The 23,897-nt window shown below is 39.2% G+C and overlaps 1 protein-coding gene across 1 annotated transcript; it reads right to left on the minus strand.

Annotated features, from left to right (window-relative positions):
• Positions 1-14,372: 14,372 nt before the first annotated feature.
• On the minus strand, positions 14,373-17,642 carry LOC118986874 (transcription factor SPT20 homolog). The gene has a single exon (XM_037045937.1). It carries the CDS (start codon positions 17,610-17,612, stop codon positions 14,373-14,375), a length of 3,240 nt encoding a protein of 1,079 aa, XP_036901832.1. The 5' UTR covers positions 17,613-17,642.
• Positions 17,643-23,897: the final 6,255 nt, after the last annotated feature.

The raw sequence follows: 23,897 nt of genomic DNA on the forward strand, positions 1-23,897 counted from the left end.
ATGCCTGAACATAGTATGCATTATATATGTATTTGTACTCAGTAATATAGCCCCCCAATAGTGTCCACAGGAAAAGGGTTTTAAGCAGACCATTGACTTGCATTTATGATATATGCCCTTGACCCAGAGAGCTGGTAGATTTTGTGAACTACATTCCTTGGGGTATATTAAACCCTCACTGTTGACTGTCATAAGGAAATACACCTTGACAGGTTTGTCCGGTGGTAGTGGTGATTGTGCATTGGATTATATTACTTACTCCTCAGAACTTTATGAGATACCAACTTAAAGTGAAGAAGGAAATGTATATATTGAAAATGGCAGCATTAATTGGTCTATCCCATATTTATTCATTGAACACTTACACTGTGCCAGATGCTACAGAGCATCGGTGATGAGTAGCAGACCGGCCATTTGCTGAAGGCTTTGGAAGTGTAATGGGATTAATTCTTTTGAGTATGCAAATACTTATAATACAAAGTGAATTGCATTGTGGCCTAAAGAAAATATAAACAAAGGGCAGTGAAAGGTTATAAATGAGAGTAATTAACACATGTAAAAATGTCTTAGAGTAGGTAGTGTTTGAAATGAGTTTTGACTACAAAAGTGAAAATTCAGGGCACTCCAGGCAAGGGATTAGTGTTACCTAAGATAGAAAGGTAGAAAAGCCAAGGATGCAAAGTCAAAAGCTTGGCAAAAATAGAGGGTGTTGCATCTGTGATCACAGTGAGAGAGACAACTGAAAACTTGAGAGGGAGAACGGAACAGTTTAATGTAGATTTTAGATCATATCCCATTGTGAGGCAGTTGTAGTTAATTCCGTAGAAGGTAATGAATTTTGAGTTGAGAGATGTGTCATCCAGCCTAGTTTTGAGAAAAATTGATTTCACTGTCAGATAAATAGAATAGAGGTGAGATCTGAGGGAGGGATAATAGTTAACAGCTCATTGGCAAAGGGCCTAACTGAGAAGTAGTGAAGGCTTTGACTAGGTCAGTGGGGAAGTACCAGAAAGGAGAGGGTGGGTGTGAGAAACATTGTATAAAGCAGAATCCACATGATTTAGCAACTGATTGAGGAGAAAAGGGAGGGGCTCATAATGACTGGTTTCCTGCTTGGATGACTAGGATAATGTGGGATCAAAATAGAAGCAGGAAATTGGGCAGATGATATATTCTGGTCTTTAAATGAATGGATTTAAAACACTAGGAGAATTTTGAGGATGACTGTTTCAAACAAGTATCTGAAAATGAGGTGGAAGTTCCGGAGAGAGTTAAATAAAGACAAAGAGCTTTGGGAGTTTTTGTCTAAAATAATCTTTGGATAGGGGAGGGGGGGACTGTGAAGCTGCGTTCCTCCTAGGAACGGCTTGTACATGCCCTTTCCTCATGGCTGCCAAATTGCTGTCTATCCTATGTTTGAACTCTGAGTCCACGCCTTCCTGAGGCAGGCATTTCTGTGTGCACCACTCAGCTAAAAATGTCTTTATTCGGAGCTCTCCGGAGTTCCTTCCTTTTGATCCAAGATCTGTATCCTGGGACCCTACCCTAGAGCAATTGCACTTCATTCTTACAAAAGCTCTTCTGATATTTTAAGAAATCTGTAACTTCCCTGTTTAGCTTCCTCTTCTGGTAATGAACAGAGTGTAAATGGTGCTCAGAGGCAATGTAATATCTTCATGCCTTCTCTGCCTGTGTCCCCTGCTAGAGTTTTCCCAGACATAAATAAACACATAGAAAATACAGGGAAGAAAAAAAAAAAAACTTGGGCAAGTTCTGAGCTTAATCCATCTAACGTGCAAGCTTGAATTTAAAAATCCCTCCTGGAAATCATTAGGCTCTTCCTAAGGATGGATGCCTGGGACATGTGTTAGCTCTTCGGCCTTGTCTTCTTCTTATGCTCCTATATCCTTTTGTAAGCCACACAGTTCTCATAGGGGGTCCATATGACATAGTTTCTACTCACATCACCGTCTTTCGGTGTAACGAGCATGGAGAAGAACAAGCCTAGCCCCTCCCTTGGTCTAAATATTGTGACTTTTAAAATTTCAGCTAAAATCATTTTGCGTATGTTCACTTCAGCTCCCTCATGGTGAGCATCCCGTCAGTGGTGAGCATTTATGTTCTGTAGCTAGCTGTGTAACCGAGCTGCGGCTCTTTCCTGTGTCAGTGTTATACTTTGCCATGTTATAGTTGACCATTCCTGTAACCTGCATAATTTTTTAGATCCTAATGGAGCATATTTATCAGGTTGTCTTCTGTGTACCCATTTAAGACATTGTTCACAACGTAGAATAGTAAATAACTAGCAGTAATCTTCCAGGTTGCCAGTAAGTTGTCAAAGGTTCTGAGAAGGAAATTTGTGAGAAATTGTATTAATGGAGATGAGTGTAAAAAGTAGTTTTTAAAATGAAATGACTTGCTATTTTAACCTGAATTTATGGATATAAAATAACACTGTTTTTGGTTTTAGGAGCTTGAGCTCTTGAAGCAGCAGACCTGAGTTCAAATCCTATCATGTCATTTACAATTTATTTCTCTTCTGTTCTCTGAATCTATCTCCTTAAGTGTCAAAGGAGATTATTGACTTCTTTTTAGCATATTATTGAGGGTCAAAGAGATGATATTCATGAGACACATAGCCCCATTGTTTGGTATATAATTAGTGCTTGGTTGTTATTTTTCTCTAAAAATCTAATTATGTACCGAAAATTCACTTTTTTGGGCTCTGCATTCAGTTTCATATTGAAAAAAGCACGAAATTAAATTCTTGAGAAGAAACTTCTAACATGTATGCTGAACATTATGGGGTTCTTTTCTTAAAGTGGCGTTTGATTTGCTCTTCCTATCCTTTACATAGGCAGCAAAACATTCATTTTGAGGGGGATCAAGGCCAAGGATGCAGCCTAGAAAGCTTGTGGCCTTGGTGTTCTTGCATTTGTGCTCTTACCAAAGCTAACATACCATCGTCTGTGACCCTCAAAATCCATAAATAATATTGCAGTACCCGTTAGTCATGGCTCACTCTGAGTAAGAAGGATGCTGGGAGGTGATGAGCACTCCCCTATTTCAGTCACCGCTGCCCACCCCACTACGGCCTGCTTTATTTCTATTTTCTCACCAGCCCAATGTAATGTGTTATAACACCTATTCCTTGTGGTTTTCATTTCATTATATTTTTGCTTTCTGGAAGTTCTAAGATTTATTTCAAATTGGTTAGGCAATGTTTGTAGTCAGATGCTTTATGCTTGTTTTCTATTTCTTTGTTTTAAAGCTGCTAGCTGATAAGTCTAATGTCTATAGTTTCACTACAGAGAGAAAGAGAGAGCAAGAAAGAGAGAGAGGAATCTGTCCTCTGTTTCTCATGATTCTGGCTCAAGGCTTCTATTTCCTTTTGTGCTTAGCTTTTCTTTTGTTTTCAGCGAGGTGATCATTTTATGTGGAATATTATTTGGGGGAACTCTCTGAGGCCTAGGGTGGAAGAGCATTCTTCTAAAAAACATTTCCATTTGCCTTGGCAGGTGCCTAAGGTATGATCACTCTGGGTTCAGTGTAAATTAAATGAAATCCATACCTTAAGGGTTCTTTGGGACTATCTATGTAATAGGAATTTGTGTTATCAATCTGCCTTAAGAGTACGTAAGGGTTGGGGAGTGTCAAGTTTAGTTATGTTTCATCCTTTTCTCGAGGATGGAGCTCTTAACCTTACCGGATGGGGGTTCTGTCCAGTTGGAGATTTGAGTGAGGCTCCATCCCTACCCTTCCAGACCTATGTCACCAATACACCCAGGCCGTAGCCACTGGGGTCACTAGGTCCAGTAAATGCCTTCAGGGAATTGTTGTCATAAGGCCAATGTAACTCAGACTATGGTTTCACTTAGATTTTGGCTTAGGAATCTTGTAAAGTATTTTATTTTGTGAAAAATTGCGGTAGTTTTATTTATTTTTAATGGGAGACTTGGCCCAAATAGCCTAGCTTGCTATATTACTAGAATTAGAATTTCCCCAGTGTCAGATAGGAGTTTTTTGACCAGAATTTCTATTTACTATTTCAGATGCCTTGATGTATTCTCATTCTCTGACCTTACTTTCTCGTTACTGGCAGCTTAATTTCTAATCTCCATTTCAACTTTATTACCTCCTTTGGATAATCTATATCAACTTCAAACACCTTGAAATAGTTACTTTCATTAATGTGATAAGGATTTAAAAATTATATATTTTTAATTTTTTAAAGATTTTTTATTTATTTATCTTTAGAGGGGAAGGGAAGAAGAGAGAGAGAGAAATATCAATGAATGGTTGCCTCTCATGCGTCCCCTGCTGGGAACTGGCCTGCAACCCAGGCATGTGCCCTGACTGGGAATTGAACCACGATCATCTGGTTTGCAGGCTTGTGCTCAATCCACCGAGCCACACCAGCCAGGGCTAAAAATTATTTTTAAAAACTCTGGATGATTTCATTTTGTGTTTTAAGAGTGAATGCATGACTTTGGAGAGAGAGTCAAGACTTGGTACACTGGGTGAAGTAAAAAGACAAGTTGAAAAACTTAAGACTAGAAAAAGAGCATTAAGGGGAAGGGTCAAGTCAAGGAACGTGTATAAAGGACCAATGGACAAGGACAAGGGGGTTGGGGAGGGTTGAATGTGGAAGGAGGGTAGGTAGTCAGGGGAGAGTAATGGGGGAAAATGGGGACAACCATAACTGAACAACAATAATTTTTTTAAAAAAGAGTATTATTGAAATGATTGACCAGATCATTTAGATTGTTGGGGAATTAAATAAAGCCAGGAAGAGGTTATGAAAAAGAAGCTGATTAAAGATGGTATGACAGGAAGGAATGATGGAGGAACTGGAAGTACAGGAGCCTGTGTTAATCTCGGGGAATTCTACTCTATGTTTGTTACCGAACAAAGGGTCCGAGGGGGGGCAATACTTGGCCCACCGAGGGATGCCAAAAACTGCTACAGAAAACAGGGGCCCCTCTCAAGGACGATACACTAATATCTATAGGGCTCTTCTGTCCGCCGCCAATTGGAAAGACATCTCTCAATGCCAGAGATTTGTGAAAAGGGAACAAAATGTTTATTTAATGCTATTCAGGCCTAATGCCTTCCTTAAAATATTAAAGTCTTTAAGGGTATACACCTACACACACACACACACACAGTGCTCCCTTCTCCCACTGTCCCAACTCTGGGTACCGTAAATCAGGAAAAGAGCACACGTCCGTTTTTCAGGTCAGGTCGCTGGCACGTGAGCTGTGTCGCCTGCCTGTCCAGGCAGGATCTCCAATTAATCCAAAGTCATGCGGCACCTTTCACTGGCAAGAGTTCTTTGTACCAAGTTCCAGTCGAAGTCTCTCTTGGTTTCCAGGCCACTCAGCCAAAGGGAGCACGCCAAAGTTGCGTGGGCCTCTTCTACCAAAGCCGCACTCCACCAAAAGCGCACGTCTTTCTTCTTCACCTAGCTGCAGGGATCTCCATTCTGGCAAAGCTGCGTGGTCTTCCCTTTCACCTGGCCAAGAGGGGGTCTGCACTCTGCTGAGACCCGTGTGGCGCTCTCTCTCCTAATGGCTACAGAAGGTCCTCACTCTGCTGAAACCTCGTGTCTCTCTCCCTAATGGCTGCCGTGTCTGGGTTTAAATCCCCCGGTGCCCATCTTCCTCTGTACCCCTATTTCCAACTCCTCCCACGATCAGTTACACCTGCCAGTATTTCTGTATTATTATAAGTTTACTGGGCTGCCATTGTTAGTCTGGGCAGGTATGGTCCCATGTGCTAGAGCCAATCTCCTCCAAGCCCCCACGCAGGCGCTGTAACTCAGGGGATCTGCCCCCCAGTCACATCTTGGGGGGAAATGACTTCATTCCCCTAGCTCCAAGCATGGCCACAGCCATTTAACATATCCAAGTGACCCGCCAAAGGCTATAGATATGTTAAATGACCAGGCCATGGATTAGCTGCAGGGCTGTGGCTTTACAAAACAGCCCTGCATGTTCCTGGTCTATGTGTCCCTTCCCCCAACTCACACCTGTGGGGGGGGAAGGGGTGAGGACACCGTATACGTCTCTCTAATATTCCTATACACTTTGAGTTCTGGACACTATTCCAAATCTTTCCCGGGCACCCCCCTTTGGCTGCACCCTGTATCATGTTCATATTTGTAAGTGTCAGCTAATGGACATTTGACTATGGCCCACATAAATCAGGACTAAGTACATTTACTCATTAAACCAATATCCAGAAACAATAAATGGGAAGTTAATACTATGTCTGATAACTTATAATTTTCATCTGGAGATAATAGGAAAATGAGAGAAAGCATGGGTCTCACAGTACTGTTCCTTCTCACTTGGAACAGTTTAAGGTACCACAGATGAAAATGGATATAATATTTGATGTTATTGTGGATTATAATATGTGAACATATATATATATATATATCATGTGTATAAATAATTATCTATTTCTACTTCCATTTGTTTAAGAAACATGTATAAAGGACACATGGACAAAGCCAAAGGGGGTAGGTTCCAGGGTGAGAGGCGGGGATGGGTGGGGTGGGAGGGCATGGTGGGGTGAAAATGGAGACAACTGTACCTGGAATAAAAAATAAATTAAAAAATAAATTAAAACATAAAATGTTTTAAGTTTCTGAGCCACCATTAATCATTTATTGAGCGACTCTTCTGTCTCAGGTGTTCTGATGTTTTCAATATATCTTCCTATTGAATCTTCAGAAAATCCTACAATGGAGAAACTATTATTGCTTTTTTGTTGGTGAAACTCGTATCATGAGAGTTAGTAGCATATAACATTTTTTATTAAAGTCTTTCATTTATATTTACTTTCATGTGTGTTTTAGCTGTGATCCTCATACCAAGCCAGTGAGTTAGGTCATTTATCATACGCAAGGACAAAGAGGCCCAGAGGAGTGAGGAGACTTACTATAGCAACCAGCACACTGATACAAATGGTGCTCCATCCCAGTGCTCCTAAATCGCTATCTATCAATTTCTCTACAGTGTCACACTTTTTTGAAAGATAAGTGATGATGATGATCATGATCATGATGATGAAAATGATAACTTTAATGATTATGTAGAGCCTGGGATTCAGCAAACCACTACTAACCAACAATAATTGCATTTATTAATACATATATTTCATTTATACTCCATACCATGTGAAGAACCCAAGGAATGGATCCAGCATGGGCAAAGTTCTGGGAAGAATGTCACAAGTAGACTATGTAACTCTAAATGACCGTCTGTATCCCAACAACTTATTTAGGCTTGTCAGATACATTTTTTAAGGATATTTTTCTTTTTGATCATGCTAAAACTGCTCCAATTATTATAGCCAGAAATTAATTGTGGCATGAAACTATAACCCCCAAATAGTAATTATTTTTTCTTCTTTGAACAATCAATCTAGTTTGTAAATTCAGGTTTAATAATCAAAGTAAACGTGAGTGTGTGAGGTAAACCATTATGCTAGTTGGCTGAAACTTTTTTGACTTTTTCATTTTAGATTATTAATATAGGTAAGAGAGTATGGCACGGAGCCATGGCATCAGCAGAAAAAGCCATATCTGTGAGTTATAAATAATTCCAATATTAAAAGGCCATATTCGGTGTAGTACACTTCTGGAATTTCAAACAGGAATAGTAATAAAGAGCTGAAATTACTGACCTGAGGTCAGATAGCTAATAAAAGGCAGAGGTTGAATTTAAGCACATCTACCTCACCTTAACCCCATGCTCTAAACCCTTGAAAACTTCCAACAGAAGATACGGGTTTCGATGATTCGGGGTTTGGTAAATTGGCCAACTGTCTGTCTTAGGATCATGCTAAGACTGCAGGTTTTTAGGTTCATTTAAATGATTCTTAGCCATGTTAGTCTTGGGTCACAGATGGAGATTTGTCAGGAAATAGTGATAGGAGTCAAAATTTCAATCAAATTAAGTCCTTCTCACATATTTCACTTTTTAATATTTTTTCTTTTTATGCACAGACACAAATTAATAGGTTTAATTTATTTCTGTTACACAAATTTTGCAGTGCTTGTTGTTATGTTGTTGTGTTTATAGTGCTTGGTTGAACTAAGGTTTATTTAAAATTTGAGTTTACCAAGCAAAACAAATAATTAAGTCTGAAAGCTTACCTGTTTTGTATCTCAGAACTTTGGACCATTGACTAACACATAGTAGTTTCATAATAAATATTTTAAAAAATATTTTATTTATTTATCTTTAGAGGGGAAGGGAAGGAGGGAGGAAGAGAAACATCAATGTGTGGTTGCTTCTCGTGCATCCCCTGCTGGGAACTGGCCCCAGACAACCGCGATTGTCTGGTTCCCAGGCCTGTGCTCAATCCACAGAGCTACAGCAGCCAGGGCCATAGTAACTATTTTTGAGTGAATATATGGGATATGCACACACATACATATGATATTAGTTTGTCCATCAAATGATTTTTCAGCTACCATACAAGGATTTTAATTGGAAATTATCTCTATTTTGAAGAAATGCTCAAATACTAATACATCTTTTTCCTGAATAGAGTATCTTCTAAAGCCTCTGATTGTTTAAGGTTGTTATTAAGTATGTCAATAATGCTTAATGGAAAATCTATTAAACCTTAAGACAGTGATAGGTACCATGCTACACAATGTTTTTTTTTTCAACTGATGATGATAAAAATAGTGACTCTCAGAGATGGGAGATTTTACTATCTCCTAAACCTAGCTCGGTACAGCTGATTTCCTCCTAGATGTCAACTACTTGCTGATTGATTAAGATGGCCTCAGAAGGAGTAACTGGGGTAGGGAGACTAGAATCTAGTTCTACGAGACTTTTCCCACGGGCTAGCTCAGGCATGGCCTCATGTCAGTAGCAGTGAAGCAACAAAGGAAAAAGAGATGTATACATGTTGATTCAAGCTTCTGCTTAATGACTTCTAATATCCCATTGGCCCAGCTAGTCACATGGTGGATTCATAGTGAAGGTTACATAAGGGTATGACTTACATGTAGGAGTGAAGAACTGAGACCATGAATACAACCAACCCACCACACAAGCTTACTGAACTGATTCTATTCTCATAAAGTATATCTGGCCTTCCCACTAAAACCTTCGAATTCCCTACTTGGAAGTAAATCCTAAATGACAAACTACCTTAAACACACACACAGACACACTTTATTTTCATCTTATCTTGTACTTTTTTGCTAATACAATTCATTAACTAAAATATTCATTGCTTTAGAGATTGAGCAAAAGAATAGCTGGCTTTTAAATAGAAATATCACATGGTATTCACTTTGTGTTCCGTATACAAGACAAACATTATGCACATGGCATTTATCAAGTAAACTTTGTGTGTAGATGTTTTATTTACAAACATACATTGCAAGAAAAGCACATATTTTAACATAAAAATGAGCTGATCATTCAACAAACATTCTAGTTGCCTATTATAATGAAATTGTGTGTTAAGTGTCACTCTTAAAGCAATGCAAATGGCATTTGCATATTATTTTAATTGCTTTGGATTAAACATTGAAAGATGAGAGCTGAGAGAGCTTATTAAGCCGAAATGAGGGCAAGTGATAAAAAAGTGATACTATGTCAACATTACATCTGGAGGTCTGTTGCTGTTTCCATTTTAAATCCTCAATTGCAATGTTTCTTAAAATTATCAAATGCTACAGAGTCTTTAAAAACAATGCAAACAAAAAAGGTTAATGCACAAATGGTGCTCGATATATAACAATTTGACTTGAAAGCCACACTAAAGTTTTCTCTACTTTGTTAAAATTTATTTGTTCTTAATGTACTAAGCTGAGCTTTTCAAAGACATTATATCTCATTTACTGCTCTATCTCTAGGGCTTTGACAAATTGTGCCTTGTAATAGATACTCAGTAAGTATTTGTGAGTGAATAAGTGCAAGGTATGGCAACCCTGTTACAGCTACTGTTAAACATCTGAAGTGAGTAATTGAGCACTGCTGGTTTTGATTGGTGGCTATAATGATATCTAAGGGCTGTCTTCCACTCTCAAACACTGTGTTCACTGGCCTTCTCCCTCTGCTTGAATGAATCATCAGTCATTAAAGTCCTACAGCCACCTACTTTGAAGTAGGCTTTGTTGAGTGGGACGTGTGTGAGGATGTTTAATTTGCAATTCAGGGGCTCTCCTTTGGGGATGTTTGATTTGGGGCATATATTAGAAATTACCATTTGTGCACTGTGTCCAGAGCATCAGAAGACTGATGCCACACCATTTTAAAAGTCAACAATAATGCAGATCTTATTTCTCTGCTTTGGAGAATCAGCACCACTTCCAAGTGGTCCCTGTGGCTCACCAGAGTGATTTTGTGTCTGCAAGATAGCCCTGTACTGTTAGATCATCTAAAGCAGATCCTTTACATTTGGTGAGCACAACCCCTTTATTTCAGTTATTGTGGAGAATTTGTTTTGTGGAATGTTTAAATAGCTTCAAAAGATCTTCTTTAATCCTTGCAACTACTATGTAAAAGCAGTTCTATTGAATAACTCCATTTTGTAGATGAAAAACTTGAGGAACAGAGAAGTTAAGTGACTTACCCACGGTCGACAACTAGTAAGTTGGCAGAGCCAGGTTTGAAATTAGACAGCCTGGCTCCAGAGGGTTGTGTTCTCAACTACCCTGCTGTAAGCATGTAAGTGACTAAGGTTCCAGCAAGACCCCTGAAAATGAAATATTTGCATGCCACATCTGTTTCATTACTGTTGCTTTAGATGTTAGTTGTGGTAATAAAAAACACAACATAAAATTTACCTCCTTAACCATTTTTAACTATATAGTTCAGTAATGCTAGCTGTGTTCACATGGTTGTGCAATGAATCACTAGAAGTTTTCCATCTTGAAAACCTGAAACCCTGCTCTGAGAAAACCACTCCACATTTTCCCACCACATCAGCTTTAAAGTCCTGTCATGCCAAGCAGAGCACCTCAGTCTAATGGCACTCCATTAGACTATTATTATAGGATGCAATAACAGGTAAACAGAGACAGGAGAACATTGCTTTATTTGCATAGATTTAGTGTATGCCCTATATTCAAAACTTCTAAGAAATACAAATGCATAAGAAATCTGGTAGTGTGAAATAAAATGAAGTATCTCAGTGATTTATCTTCTTGTTCTTCAGTGTGGTCTTGGAGTTTTGCGAGTGAAGATTTTTCTGTTGGTGTCCATCAGAATGACCTATACCTGAATCATAATTTCAGGAATATTTTCTTGGTTAACAGTCACAAAAACAAAAACACTATATTTAAGTTGCTTAGAAAATTAAACTATTAGAAATGGTTAACTATGATTTGACTATGTAATTAAAATTACCGAAAATAAAATAATTATTTAATTATTTATCTTCCTAAAAAGAAATTATAGCCAAATACTGGTAAAAGTACTATTATTTTATATATCCTATTTTTATAACAATACTTCCCATTTAGTACTCTTTTGGCAAGAAAGTATTAGAGAATATAAATATATAATTATATAATGTTTAATCATTTTAGAAAAAGTACCAATTCCTATAAATGCCTGCAAAGTTATACAGTATGTGTTTGGAAAAAGAATAAATGAAAACTCTGAAAAGTATACTTATATTAATACATACTTTCAACTCGTATTTTCCCTGACATTTATTGTCTATTTGATTCAAAAATAACCTGTGAAATGGTACGAAATACACTGCCATAAATATGGAAATTAGAATCAGGTTCCAGCGTGGTGGTACTGACATTGAGTATTAAGTGATGGGCAGAGAATGGAAAGAAGTTCTCGGTTTGGGGTCTCCACCAGCACAGGGAACTTGGGAGGAACATGGCACACCAGGGGCAACAGTAGTTAAGTACTGCCAAAGCCATGGATGTGAATGGGGAAGTGCTAGGAGATCTGTAGGAGTGAAAGGACAAATCCAGGTCCAAAAACACCTTTTTGCCAAACAAAATACTTTGATCTGATTCCACAGAGTATGCAGATGCAGGAAAGGAGATGAAGCAAAGGAGTGTGACATGGTCAGAAATGTCACCGATGAAAGTATTGTAAAGTGCTAGGAGTCATTCTACTTGCAACTGTTGTATCTACTATTCACTACCTTAAATTGGGTGGTGGTTCAGCTGTTAAGAAAACAAAACAAACAAAACAGAAACAGACTCAGATACAGAGAACAGAAGGATGGTTGCTGGGGAAGGGGGTCTGGGGAAGGGGGTCTGGGGATGGGTGAAAAAGTGAAGCTGAATAAAAGTACAAACCTCCACTTATAACAAAGAAAGTCACAGGGATGTAAAAGTACAGCATAGGGGAAATAGTCAATATTATTGTAATAACTTATGATTATTAGACTTATAGTGGTTTATGGCATAATAAGGAACACACATTTCGAGTCATTATGCTGTACACCTGGAAATAATATACTACTATATGTGAACTATACTTTAATTAAGAAAATGAGAGAGGTGCCTATAAAAATAGGGAGAAAAAGAATTGAAACTTTCAAATGAGTCATTGGCATGCCTGGCACTATTTCTAGCCTGTTTTGTGTGCTAAATAGGAATGAATGCTCAAGAGATCCTGAGTGTTGTGGGGGTGGGGAAGGAGTATTGGCAAACTTGAATCTTTGATATAAGATACTTCACCCAGTTAGAATTTTATTTCACTGTTTGCTTTCTAATTCTAAATGTGAATGGGACTGACCGTTAAAAATAAAATAATCAATAAAAAAAGGAGTCTGAGAATTTTTCTAAGTATCCCTCAAAGTCCACAACTCGGAGTAGAAGTAGTTAGGGATGGTAAGGTTGTACAGATAGATTTTATGTTTTTAAAAATTATTTAAAATACTTGCTAATTAATTCTACTACTTTGTGAATTATTCTAACACCAAACAGCAAATGTTCTAATAGGCTGGGGAGATGATGAATATCATATTTTGACATGTTAAGTAAAAGATGTTTATCAGTCATCAACAGGGGGTACCTCAACTAGCAAATACCATTACTACAATCAAATAAAGTCAACAAAATAACTATATAACAAAAGGCATTTTTAAAATGTTTTCAATATCTCATTCTTTTTAAGCAATCTCCAATTCCAAGGAAGATGACATTTTTAAGTGATGTAAATCTTTATAGTTGCATATAAAATATTTTTAAAGTATAATCTATGTTTGGAATTACTTAAATTTGGGGGGGGGAGAGAGGTTCAATATAGCCATTTAGTTTCTTACCTTACAATATTATCCTAAAATATACTGTTTAGAAGGTACAAAAATCACTTTTAGTTTACAGATATATTTAAAAATATTTTCACATCCCAATTATTCATACTTTTCCCTATAATTCCCTATTGTAATACGTTTCATCAGTTCATCTAAGCCTATCATTTTTCACCCATTGGTCCATTATAAATCAAGAAACCTTTACCTTTTCTGTCTTGTGGTTATTATCCTGTCTGATGGGGACAAAAATAATTGAGACAGAATAGAGGAGCAAGATGAATGGCAGACAGCAGGTACATTTGTATATTATGAAGTGTTTGCAAAATAATAAGCACCATATGAAAAATGCATTTGAAGAATATTGTCTGGCAAATGATATTGAGTCATATATCCAAATCACCCCTCAATTACTGAAGAATGAATTACAAGTGCCTAATACATCCAGTTTCATTAGACAGAAAATTCACCATGTGGGGGGGACATGTAGATAGAATAAAAGGGCTACTTTTTGTTAACAGAGGATTAAAATCTATCTATATATCTATATCTATCTAAATCTAATCTATATTTATATATGTATATCTACATATAAATAATTTCCTTACTTATTATTTTAAGTCTAGTATTTTTTAAAAAATCAGGTTGAATTTTATGTAATGTAAAAGAACTATTATTAGCACTAATATTATTACTATAATTTATTTTCCGTTTAAATTAGGTTTCTTTAAAATATTTAATATTTTAATATTAAAATTAAATATAATTTAAATTTGAATCCTTAATATACCTTATTTACATTGACTTTGATAATAAACTTAAGAAATGCATATTTCTGTTTATATTTTACAGACAAGGAAATACAGAAACACTACAAAATAGGCTTAATAGAGAACTAGTAAATTGCAGAACCGGGGTATTCATTTCATTCATAGACTATTCCTTATTTTTCCCATTAAATTATTTCCCTATTTTTATTTTAAAAGCATAGGGTTGTGTTTCTGTATAGTTTGCACATCTAGCAATATAAAATATTGAGACAGTAAAGACAAAAAGGGAGTAAAAATGAAGAAACCCTTTGATTCAATGCTCCTACGATGTAAGACTCATGATTTAGGAGAGTTGGGTAGGCCTCTATTCAATTTACCTTTTGACTGGCTTGCTGCCTTCTGGCCATGATGTGGCTGAGCTCTTTGGGTTGCTACAGTTGGCACAGGCACAGGGAGCTGCAAGACTCTCAACTGTACCTGCTGGGGCTGGGGCTGCTGCTGGAAGGCAGAGGGGAGCTGGACACTTTGCTGGGGATGGCTTTGCCCAGGTCTTGTCTGGGTACAGCTTGGCTGAGTCCCCAGTGCTCTCTGGGGCTGCAGATTACTTCTAAGTCTTTTGAGGTGAGTGATAGCAGTTTTCTGAGCAGGTAAGATCATTCTTCGATGGGTTGAATGTTGCACACTTGAACGCTGTGACACTGACGGTTGAATATAATATATAGGTTGTTGAAGTTGTGGAATCAACTGATAGAACTGCTGTGGCTGCTGCCGTGGCTGCGGCTGAGGCTGCTGCTGAAACTGCTGAGGCTGTTGAGGCTGCTGCTGAGGCTGGCATGGCTGCTGATGAGGCTGCTGCCATGGCTGTGGGTGAGGCTGCTGTGGCTGCTGCCATGTCTGCTGCCAAGGCTGCTGCTGAAGCTGCTGAGGCTGTTGAGGCTGCTGCTGAGGCTGGCCTGGCTGCTGATGAGGCTGCTGCCATGGCTGTGGCTGAGGCTGCTGTGGCTGCTTCCATGTCTGCTGCCAAGGCTGCTGCTGAAGCTGCTGAGGCTGGCCTGGCTGCTGATGAGGCTGCTGCTGTGGCACCTGCTGAGGCTGCTGTGGCTGCGGACAGAGCTGCTGCCGTGGCTGCAGCCGTGGCTGCAGCCGTGGCTGCAGCCGTGGCTGCTGACGGGGCTGCTGACGGAGCTGCTGCCATCGTGGCTGCTGACGGAGCTGCTGCCATCGTGGCTGCTGAGACCGCTGCTGAGGCTGCTGTGGCTGCTGCTGTACCTGATGCCTTGACGGCTGCTGTGCCTGATGCCCTGGCTGCTGCCGAGGCAGCAGTGGCAGCTGACACGGCTGCTTCCGTGGCTGCTGCCCTGGCTGATGAAGAGGCTGCCACTGAGGCTGCCATGGCTGCTGTTGAGGCTGCTTCTGTGGCTGCCGCCGTGGCTGCTGCTGAGGTTGGTGTGGCTGCTGACGAGGCTGCTGCTGAAGCTGGTGTGGATGCTGCTGAGGCTGCTGCTGAGGCTGCCGTGATTGCTGCTGAGGCTGGTGTGGCTGCTGACGAGGCTGCTGCTGAAGCTGGTGTGGATGCTGCTGAGGCTGCTGTGGCTGCTGATGAGGCTCCTGCTGAGGCTGCTGTGGCTGCTGAGGCTGCTGCTGTTGTGGCTTCTGCTGTGGCTGTAGCTGTGGCTGTGGCTGAGACTGCTGCTGAGTGTTCAAAATGAGTGTACCTGATGGAAGCTGGAGTAATGTTACGGGCCTGGCTTCTGAAACATTTTCAAAAATAAATTGTGTATCTTGTGAAGGGGCCTGTTGTACAGCAGGCTGTATATTTGGTAGCTGCTGATCTTCTGAGGATGGGATTTTGGGTTTGATTGGTACAGGAGGCCTGACCCTAGCAGTAGAGCCCTTCGTGAAATTGGAACTTCTCACCACAGTCTGGGCTGCAGGAACAGGGCCTGCTACTTTGATAAAATTGAGGCCAGCATACTTGGCCTTGACCTGGCTGGCTGGGATTGTTTGTGCTGAGCTGGCAGTGCACAGGGTGGCTGTAGGAAGTATGCTAACACGGTTCACTTCCACAGAGGATTTCTGGGGAAGACTTGGTGGCTTTGGAGTAGGGGCAGGAGATACTGATTTATGAAAGCTGCTTTTGGGCTGGGGAGTCAAACTGTCACTACCTGAAGAACTTTCTCCTGAGCTGGAGAGAAGACTGATGGGTGGAGGGGTGCATTGGATTCCCTCCCCAGGTACTGGAGACTGAACTGACATGTCTAAAGGCTGTGCTGCTTCTTTCTCCGGAGAAAGCTGGCTCAGAGGGGCTGAGCCACTAGAGTCTGGTGACACCGTGAAGGCACATTCAACACTCAATGGCTCCAGTTCCTCGAACAGACTCTGTACTTCTTCCCCAGTGTCAATGTTAGATTCAGGCATCAAACTATAGCAATAGTCATCTTCAAAGGAGTGGCAGGGAGACATCTGTCTCCCACATCTGGCTTTTTTAGGTGAAGTTTGTCCAGAGATAAGTGGATCACCAAGAGACTGCATGAAGGTCAGCTCTGTTGTCTGGGACTGATCACCAGCTTCACATTCAAATAGAGAAATATCATCATTTACCCCATAGGCTGGCCAAACTGTTAGTGGTGAGTCATCATATTCGACAGACCTTACCTCTCTAGTATATTTCTCTACATCCACCTCAGAAGGGACTGTCAAGTCACAGGGTCTCTGGTTCCACATGTCCACACATTTTCCTGCTTTGAAAATTTTCAGGTTATCCTGCTGAACTGCTTGACTTTCCTCACTTTTTTTGTGAGGGTCTGGACTACAAGAGGGCTCCTGCTGCACATTCAGGGAAGCTGCGTAGTACCTCTTGAAGTTCCTTCTCATCGCGGGAGTGTTCATCTTTTGCCTGCTATAGAGCAGCCTGTTTGCAGTGCAGGCTACAGATACAGAAGGATCAAGGCACAGGGGTTCAGCTGTAGCTAAGATCAGCTGGCTCTCAAGTAACAGTTTGTCATCCTCGGTCCATTCCTGGTTGTCGCTGGCTATGGACTGTACATCGCAGGCCAAAGTCTGCATCGTTGGGCGGAGGAGGATGTGTCTGCTCTGGTAACCAGGGGGCACCGCATTACTGCCCTGCCTATAGTCCCGTACTTCTGCTATGACACACCCACTGTGAAAAATGTTCAGCTCGGACTTTTCCAGGAGATCCACTAATACAGGAGGCAATTCCTCTGCATCTAGGTATTCTAGAAATGCCCTTTCTTCGTAAGGCAGTCGAATGGTCTCTGAATATGGTTCACTTGGTCCCTTGAGCATCAGGGAATAGCCCTCCTTTCCTGGGTACAGATTGACCACCAAACGGGACAAGGACTCCCTCTGAACAAGCTTTTCTAACAAGTTCACATTGCTTATCAATCCCTCTGTAACCTCGGGCTCTTTTCCACATTCTTCGACATAGAGGTCATACAGTTTGTCATGGAGAGATTTCCACCCACTAGGTGACTGTTTACGTTTAGGGGGTCTCTGCCGCGCACTTTCAATGACATACTCCGCACGATCCAAAGCTTGTTCTAAAGCTTTTTCCATTATGGTGTAAAACGGGAGCCCTAAAAGAAGAGAAAACATAAGAGTGCTGATACACGGGATGAATACTCTGTTTTAATATCAATATATAGTTATGCAAAACACCGCAACTGCACAGTAGTCTACCAATCTAACTTCAATAAGGACACCAAAAGACCCGCCCCCAATGGGAAGCTCTCCAAAATTCTTGTGATTTTCTGAAAATACCTTTCTCTGTGCAGGTTCCGATCTCTCTGTTAGCGCTGGCCTTGCGTCCACCGGCTCAGCCGGAAGGCCACGCAGGGTACTCAGGTCACGCAGCCTTCTGCGTGTGTGCGTACATTCCGCCCCCTTTGCAAATGGCTGTTGATTGGTCCGCACTTCCTGTTTTCGCTGTCTGCCTTTCCTATTGGCGGTTGGGCCAGGCGTTCCTGTGTAGTTCATGCAGTTTTACAAGATAAGGACAAGAATCGCTTCTAGGGACTGATGCAATGTCACCCTTCTCCCCACCCGTTTTTTTGTTTTGTTTTGTTTTGTTTTTGTAAAGCAAAGAGCAAAGAATAGAAAAAGTACAAAATAGATATGTCCTATGAACACTTCTCCTTCCCATCAAAATCTATGTATGTTCAACCAACAGCTTCGTTTTAGAATGAACTATGAGGAGGGGGGTAATATGATAGGAATTCAGACAGTAAAACCAGTGACAAGTGACTGACTCATCGACGAGGTGTTTCCTTGAGGATACAAACAAGTAACAGATAAGCACAATTTATAAATTTTAGACAGAATGGTAAAGGACAGAAAGTGCTAAACAAGGGGGAATAAGAAAAACTGTTCCCAGAGGATGTGACAGTTACAGATGAATACAGATTTATCAGGCACATAAAAGGGATCAAGTCATGGCAATTCTGTAGTTAGGACAGAAATATAAATGGAATTATAGATGAGGATATTGTCAACATCTATTTGAAATTATTTTCCAAAGAATTCTCACCAACCATCAGGCACATTTCATAGTTGTTCAAAATACAATTTACATAATGTTTACATAATGGGGATTTTACAAGGCAGCCATTTTTTAACTTCATTTTTCAAGTGAAGAAATTGACATTCAACCAACTTAAGTAATGGGCTCAAGGTTATAAAACAGTAAGCAGTTGAGGCAGTGTACAAATCTAGTCTCTTACTCTAAAGCCTGATTCCACTTTTCTAAGAAAATTCCCCTAAAGAAGAAGAGTGCTTGGAAACATTGATCTGGAATCTGGTGGCTGGTACCCCACTGGGTATCCACTTAGGATAATATGCAAATTTTGTGGTTTTTAAAAAATAATGTAAAGACTCATAGATGGAGAACATATGACAGCTGGTGAGGGGGAGATTAGGGGTGGAGGGATTGAGCAATAAAGATAAAGAATTTATGGACCTTGACAACAGGGTGGTGATTACAGGGAGGATGGGGGTATAAGGGGACTAAATGGTAATCCAAAATATAGTAAAGATTATATATTAAAGCTAATAATGTAATGCTTTAAATTACTTATTTCAAAGCAAAGCTGATCACCCATGAATATATGCCCTATCGGAACTAGTCAATGTAGTTCTAAAGTCTACAGGGAAATGTAAACATCCAAAAATAGTGAAGAAATTGTTTTAAATAATAATTAATGTCAGGAGACTTGCCTTCTGAGACATTGTATCATTATAATGTGTTACTGGCACCTAAATTTCAAGAGATATAAATTGAAGAGTTTGAAATCTAAGAAATAATTCCCCAAACATACGGGGTTTTTTATACAATAAGACTTGCATCACATGTCAGTGGAAAAGAGATGAAATATTCACTCAGTGATGATGCTAACAGAATACCTGTAGGAAAGAAGAAGCTTTTGTCTATTACCATTGTTTTTATTTTCTTTTGTCTTTTTGACTTTGTTTAGGGGGACACTGGTTAACAAAATTATACAGGTTTCAGTAGCATAATTCCACAACACCATCACCATTTTTCCCCTTTATAGCCTCCCCCACTTCCTCCCAATCCCACCCTCAGCAATCACCACACTGTTGTCCATGTCCATGAGTTTTTTCTCTTTTTTGCTCAATCCCTCCAGCTCCTCAACTAAATGGACCAATCACAAAACTATAAAAGTACTAGAAGAAAATACTGGAGAATTTCTTTTTTAAAAATATTTATTTATTTTTAGAGAGAGGGGAAGGGAAGGAGAAAGAGTGGGAGAGAAACATCAGTGTGTGGTTGCCACTCATGTGTCCCCTGCTAGGAACTGGCCTGCAACCCAGGCATGTGCCCTGACTGGGAATTGAACCGGTGACTCTTTGCTTCACAGGCCCGTGCTCAATCCACTGAGCTACACCAGCCAGTGCTGGAGAATTTCTATAAATATATATTAAATACATACCAAACATATATTTATATATAACATATATTACATATACTTATATGTTTGATTATTAAATAATATTTATGTAAATATTTATTTTTCTGTAAATAAAACTAAGGAATCTATTTACTTTTATGAATATAATTAAATATGAAATATATTTTTATATGTAATTGCAGAGCGGAGGTCTCTCTAAAAGACACATCTTTGATATAATTGGAAGATTGATATAATTATTACAAATAAATAAAAATATCCATGGCAAGCAATCAAAATAAAATTAAATGATACATTGGGAGACAATAGCTGCATTATACATAAAAAAGAACTAATGTCCTTAATATGAAAAGATCTTACAGTTCTGTCATGCTATTTTATGTTATATGCTGTGTTCACTTTTGTTGTTCCCATAAGTTAAGTTTACATTGATACCTTTCTGTAATCATTTCTAGCTCTCTCTTTTTTCTTACTTGGTTTTTTACTTTTATGTCAGCTTTAAATAATATTTCAATTTCTCCCTATATGTTAATGAATCAAGTTAGTCTATATTTCTTTCTCTTTTCTCTTCGTATTTTTAGTTGTGCCATCTCTACTTCATCACAGCAAAAACCTTTGTACATTATTCTGTGAACCTTAATACTGCCTTTATGTTAGTACTAGATCTTAGAATATGTATGTTCACTATCAAAATGTCTCCAAACCTTTCTATATCTTTTCACTGTAAAAGTCTCTATTTATAGGAAGTGTTCGTATCTACAGTATTTCCTGAGATTTTTACTTTGTTCATTATAAAATCTTGCCTCACACTCTATTCTTTTCTTTAACTTCTTGAAAATTTTGCTCTGCTGTTGCATTTTGTGTTTTCTTTCATCTATAAAAACTTGACCATTTTCTTCTGGAGGTTCAGAGGACATTTTGTTTTTTAAAAAACATGCAATAGCTTTACTGAGATATTTTTTGGAATTTACCATTTTTTCTCAGTTTTTCCAGGTACATGATTGGGTCCTTTTGGTATGTGAATTCAGAGACTTTATTTCAAGAAAGTTTTTTTTTTTAAATTTATGATCTTAACATATTTCCTCTGTTCCTTTGATTTACTTTTTTTTCCTCCTTCAGGGAAATCAGTTATAAGTATGTTGGCTAATCTCTTCCTGTCTTTTCTATTACGTTCTTTCTGAACCTTTTTTTTTGTCTCTTATCTATTCTATCCTATATGCCCCAGTGCTAATTGTGGTTATACCTGTTCTCCATGGGGAACTCTTTTAGTATTGCATTGCTGCCATAACAAATTACCAAAAACTGAGTGGCATAAAACAACACCCATGGTTTTTTTTAAGATTTTATTTATTTATCTTAGAGGAAAAGGGAGAGAGAGAGAGAGAGAGAGAGAGAGAGAGAGAGAGAGAGAGAGAGAGAGAGATATCAATGTATGGTTGCCTCTCGTGCTTCTCCTGCCAGGAACCGGGAACTAGCCTACAACCCAGGCATGTGCCCTGACTGGGAATCAAACTGCGATTGTGTTGTGATTTGCAGGCCCACACTCAATCCACTGAGCTACACCAGCCAGGGCATACAACACCCATGTTTTTCACAGTTCTTTAGGTCAGAACACAGGGCAGGCTCAGTGTAGGGTCTCAACTCAAAAGCCAAGGTTGGCTGGGCCAGTCTCTTAACTGGAGCATATATATCTATATATCTACATATCTGACCATATTTTTACCTATTAGGTTGTCAAAGTTGAAAACACTTCATGGCTTATCATGTTAGCTAATTGTGTGGGAAAACAGACCCTCAAAATTATTGGCAATTGGTCCAATTTCTATGGATGGCAAAGAACCTGGTAATCAAGGATTTGCCTCCAGATTTGGCTTCAGGGTGGGTGGGGCTCATATATGGGAACATTCCACCATTGGCATGTACTTATTGAAAATGTACTCACTTTTTACTTTTTTTCTAAAAAGTGCAACATTTGCTCTGTCATTTTGTATGTTGCCAGCACACAACTGTTATCCATCAGGGGGAGCAGCAGTACTCCTTTTGAGTAGCACTTGGTAGCGTTAAGAGCACTCCAGAGAAAATGAAGAGTGAGGACAAAAAAACTTAGAGAAATTCCAGCATGCAGCAGAAAAGGAGAGAATGAAAAGTGGCACAAAAGTAAAACCAGGAAGAGGCCCGCTAATAAAATATCAAGATGAATGGACATAAATAACATTAAGTGTCATAGTGTGCTCAAGACAGCTTCCTATTGAAGTCCAGGAGATTATTGATAACCCTAGTAACAACATTTTCTGAGAAGTATCGGTGAGAAAATTCAGACCATAGTAGAGAAAGGATGAGCATATGTTGAGAAAGTGAGGAGAGCAGTTTATAGTACCACTGAAAGATTTGTATTAGTGAAAGGATACAGGCAAATTACAGGCAGACCGAGAGGACACACATGTGCACACAAACACACAATACCTCTGTGCAAACTCTCTCAATAATTCACTAATGGATCAGATACATTTAACAAGTGCAATGATATTATCAATACTTTATTTTGAACTTTTAGAAGAGGATGCAGGCCTTCCTGAAGACTTTTATTTGACAAATAAGAAGTGAGCATACCCAAAGCCACAAACATTAATGACTTATGCATGTTATGTGCTTTATACATTATAGACACACTAAATGGTCAATAATGACATCAGGAACTACAAAGTGAAATTACACAGTGATTTTTTGTATAATTTGGATTCCAAATAAATTCATATCAGTAAAAGAAAAGTAGAGTCCAGAAGCAATGTAATAGCTTTTGCAAATTAGCCACCAAGGTAGTCAATTATGGTTGTATTTTACAAACTAGTGAACAGAAGGGTTTTAAGAGTGGGAATGATTACAATGCTGCTGCATAAATTGTAGCTTTGAGAAAGCAGTCATGGAAAAAGATGTCCAGTTAGTCATTATGATATTTTCACATGTGTATGAGGATAATTTGGGAAAACCCTGCATGTTAATAAGACCGAATATAATGGAGTTGAAATCCCCTATTCTCTAAGAGTTCTCCCTTTTTCTCCTGCTGTTATCATAATGGACTTTTAAGGGAAAAGCAGATATTGTAACTGGAAATCATGTGTAAAATAAGGCCACTTTCAATTCTTTTCAACAGTTGCTTCATTTGAAAAAAACATGAAAAATAATCTTATAGTATTGACAGGAATGTAGCTTTGACAGTTGTCTGTTGCAGTCTCCTATGTAATTATTCTACTGCCCCCCTGGCTAGGGATAAAAGTTTCATATGGTCCCTTCTTCTGAAACTACTGAGTTTCAAAATGTTTGTTCCATGTACACAGCTATGGATATCCACAAATATTTAACTGCATGCTTTTATTTTTCTTAAGATTGATTTATTTATTTTTTTGACAGAGAGGAAGGGAGGAAGAAAGAGGAAGAGAAGCATCAGTATGTGGTTCCCTTTCACACACCTGCCACTGGGAATCTGGCCTGTAACCCAGGCATGCGCCCTGCATGGGAATGGAACCACTGACCCTTTGGTTCACAGGCCATCACTCAGTCCACTGAGCCACACCAGCCAGAACTAACTATGGACTTTTAGAACCCCCTGGATGATTGACCCATCTAAAATTAAGAAAAGAGAACAGAGCTAATAACAGACACGCCCTGACTCATGGTGTTTATTTACTTATATTTCCTCCCACTGCTACATGGAGGGATGCCTTCCACATTAGGCCTCACGTCAACTGCAGCTCTCCTTAGCAATAATATGAGACCAGTTTAACTGACTTTCACATATATGGGACTTCTCTCCCAGAGAGGCTGTTCTGGTCCAACTGACCCTGTCTATGCAAATGAGAAGTTGAATCTGGAGAACAGAAATGGAAGAGGGCTGTATTGTCGGAGATTAAACATAAAG

Source organism: Sturnira hondurensis, unplaced genomic scaffold (assembly GCF_014824575.4).
Source record: "Sturnira hondurensis isolate 20B ecotype Veracruz unplaced genomic scaffold, ASM1482457v3 Scaffold0004622, whole genome shotgun sequence".
NCBI lineage: Eukaryota > Metazoa > Chordata > Mammalia > Chiroptera > Phyllostomidae > Sturnira > Sturnira hondurensis.

What these genes read in the sequence shown, in the direction of transcription:
- LOC118986874 (XM_037045937.1), bottom strand. Translation starts at nt 17,612, where the DNA reads ATGGAAAAAGCTTTAGAACAAGCTTTGGATCGTGCGGAGTATGTCATT.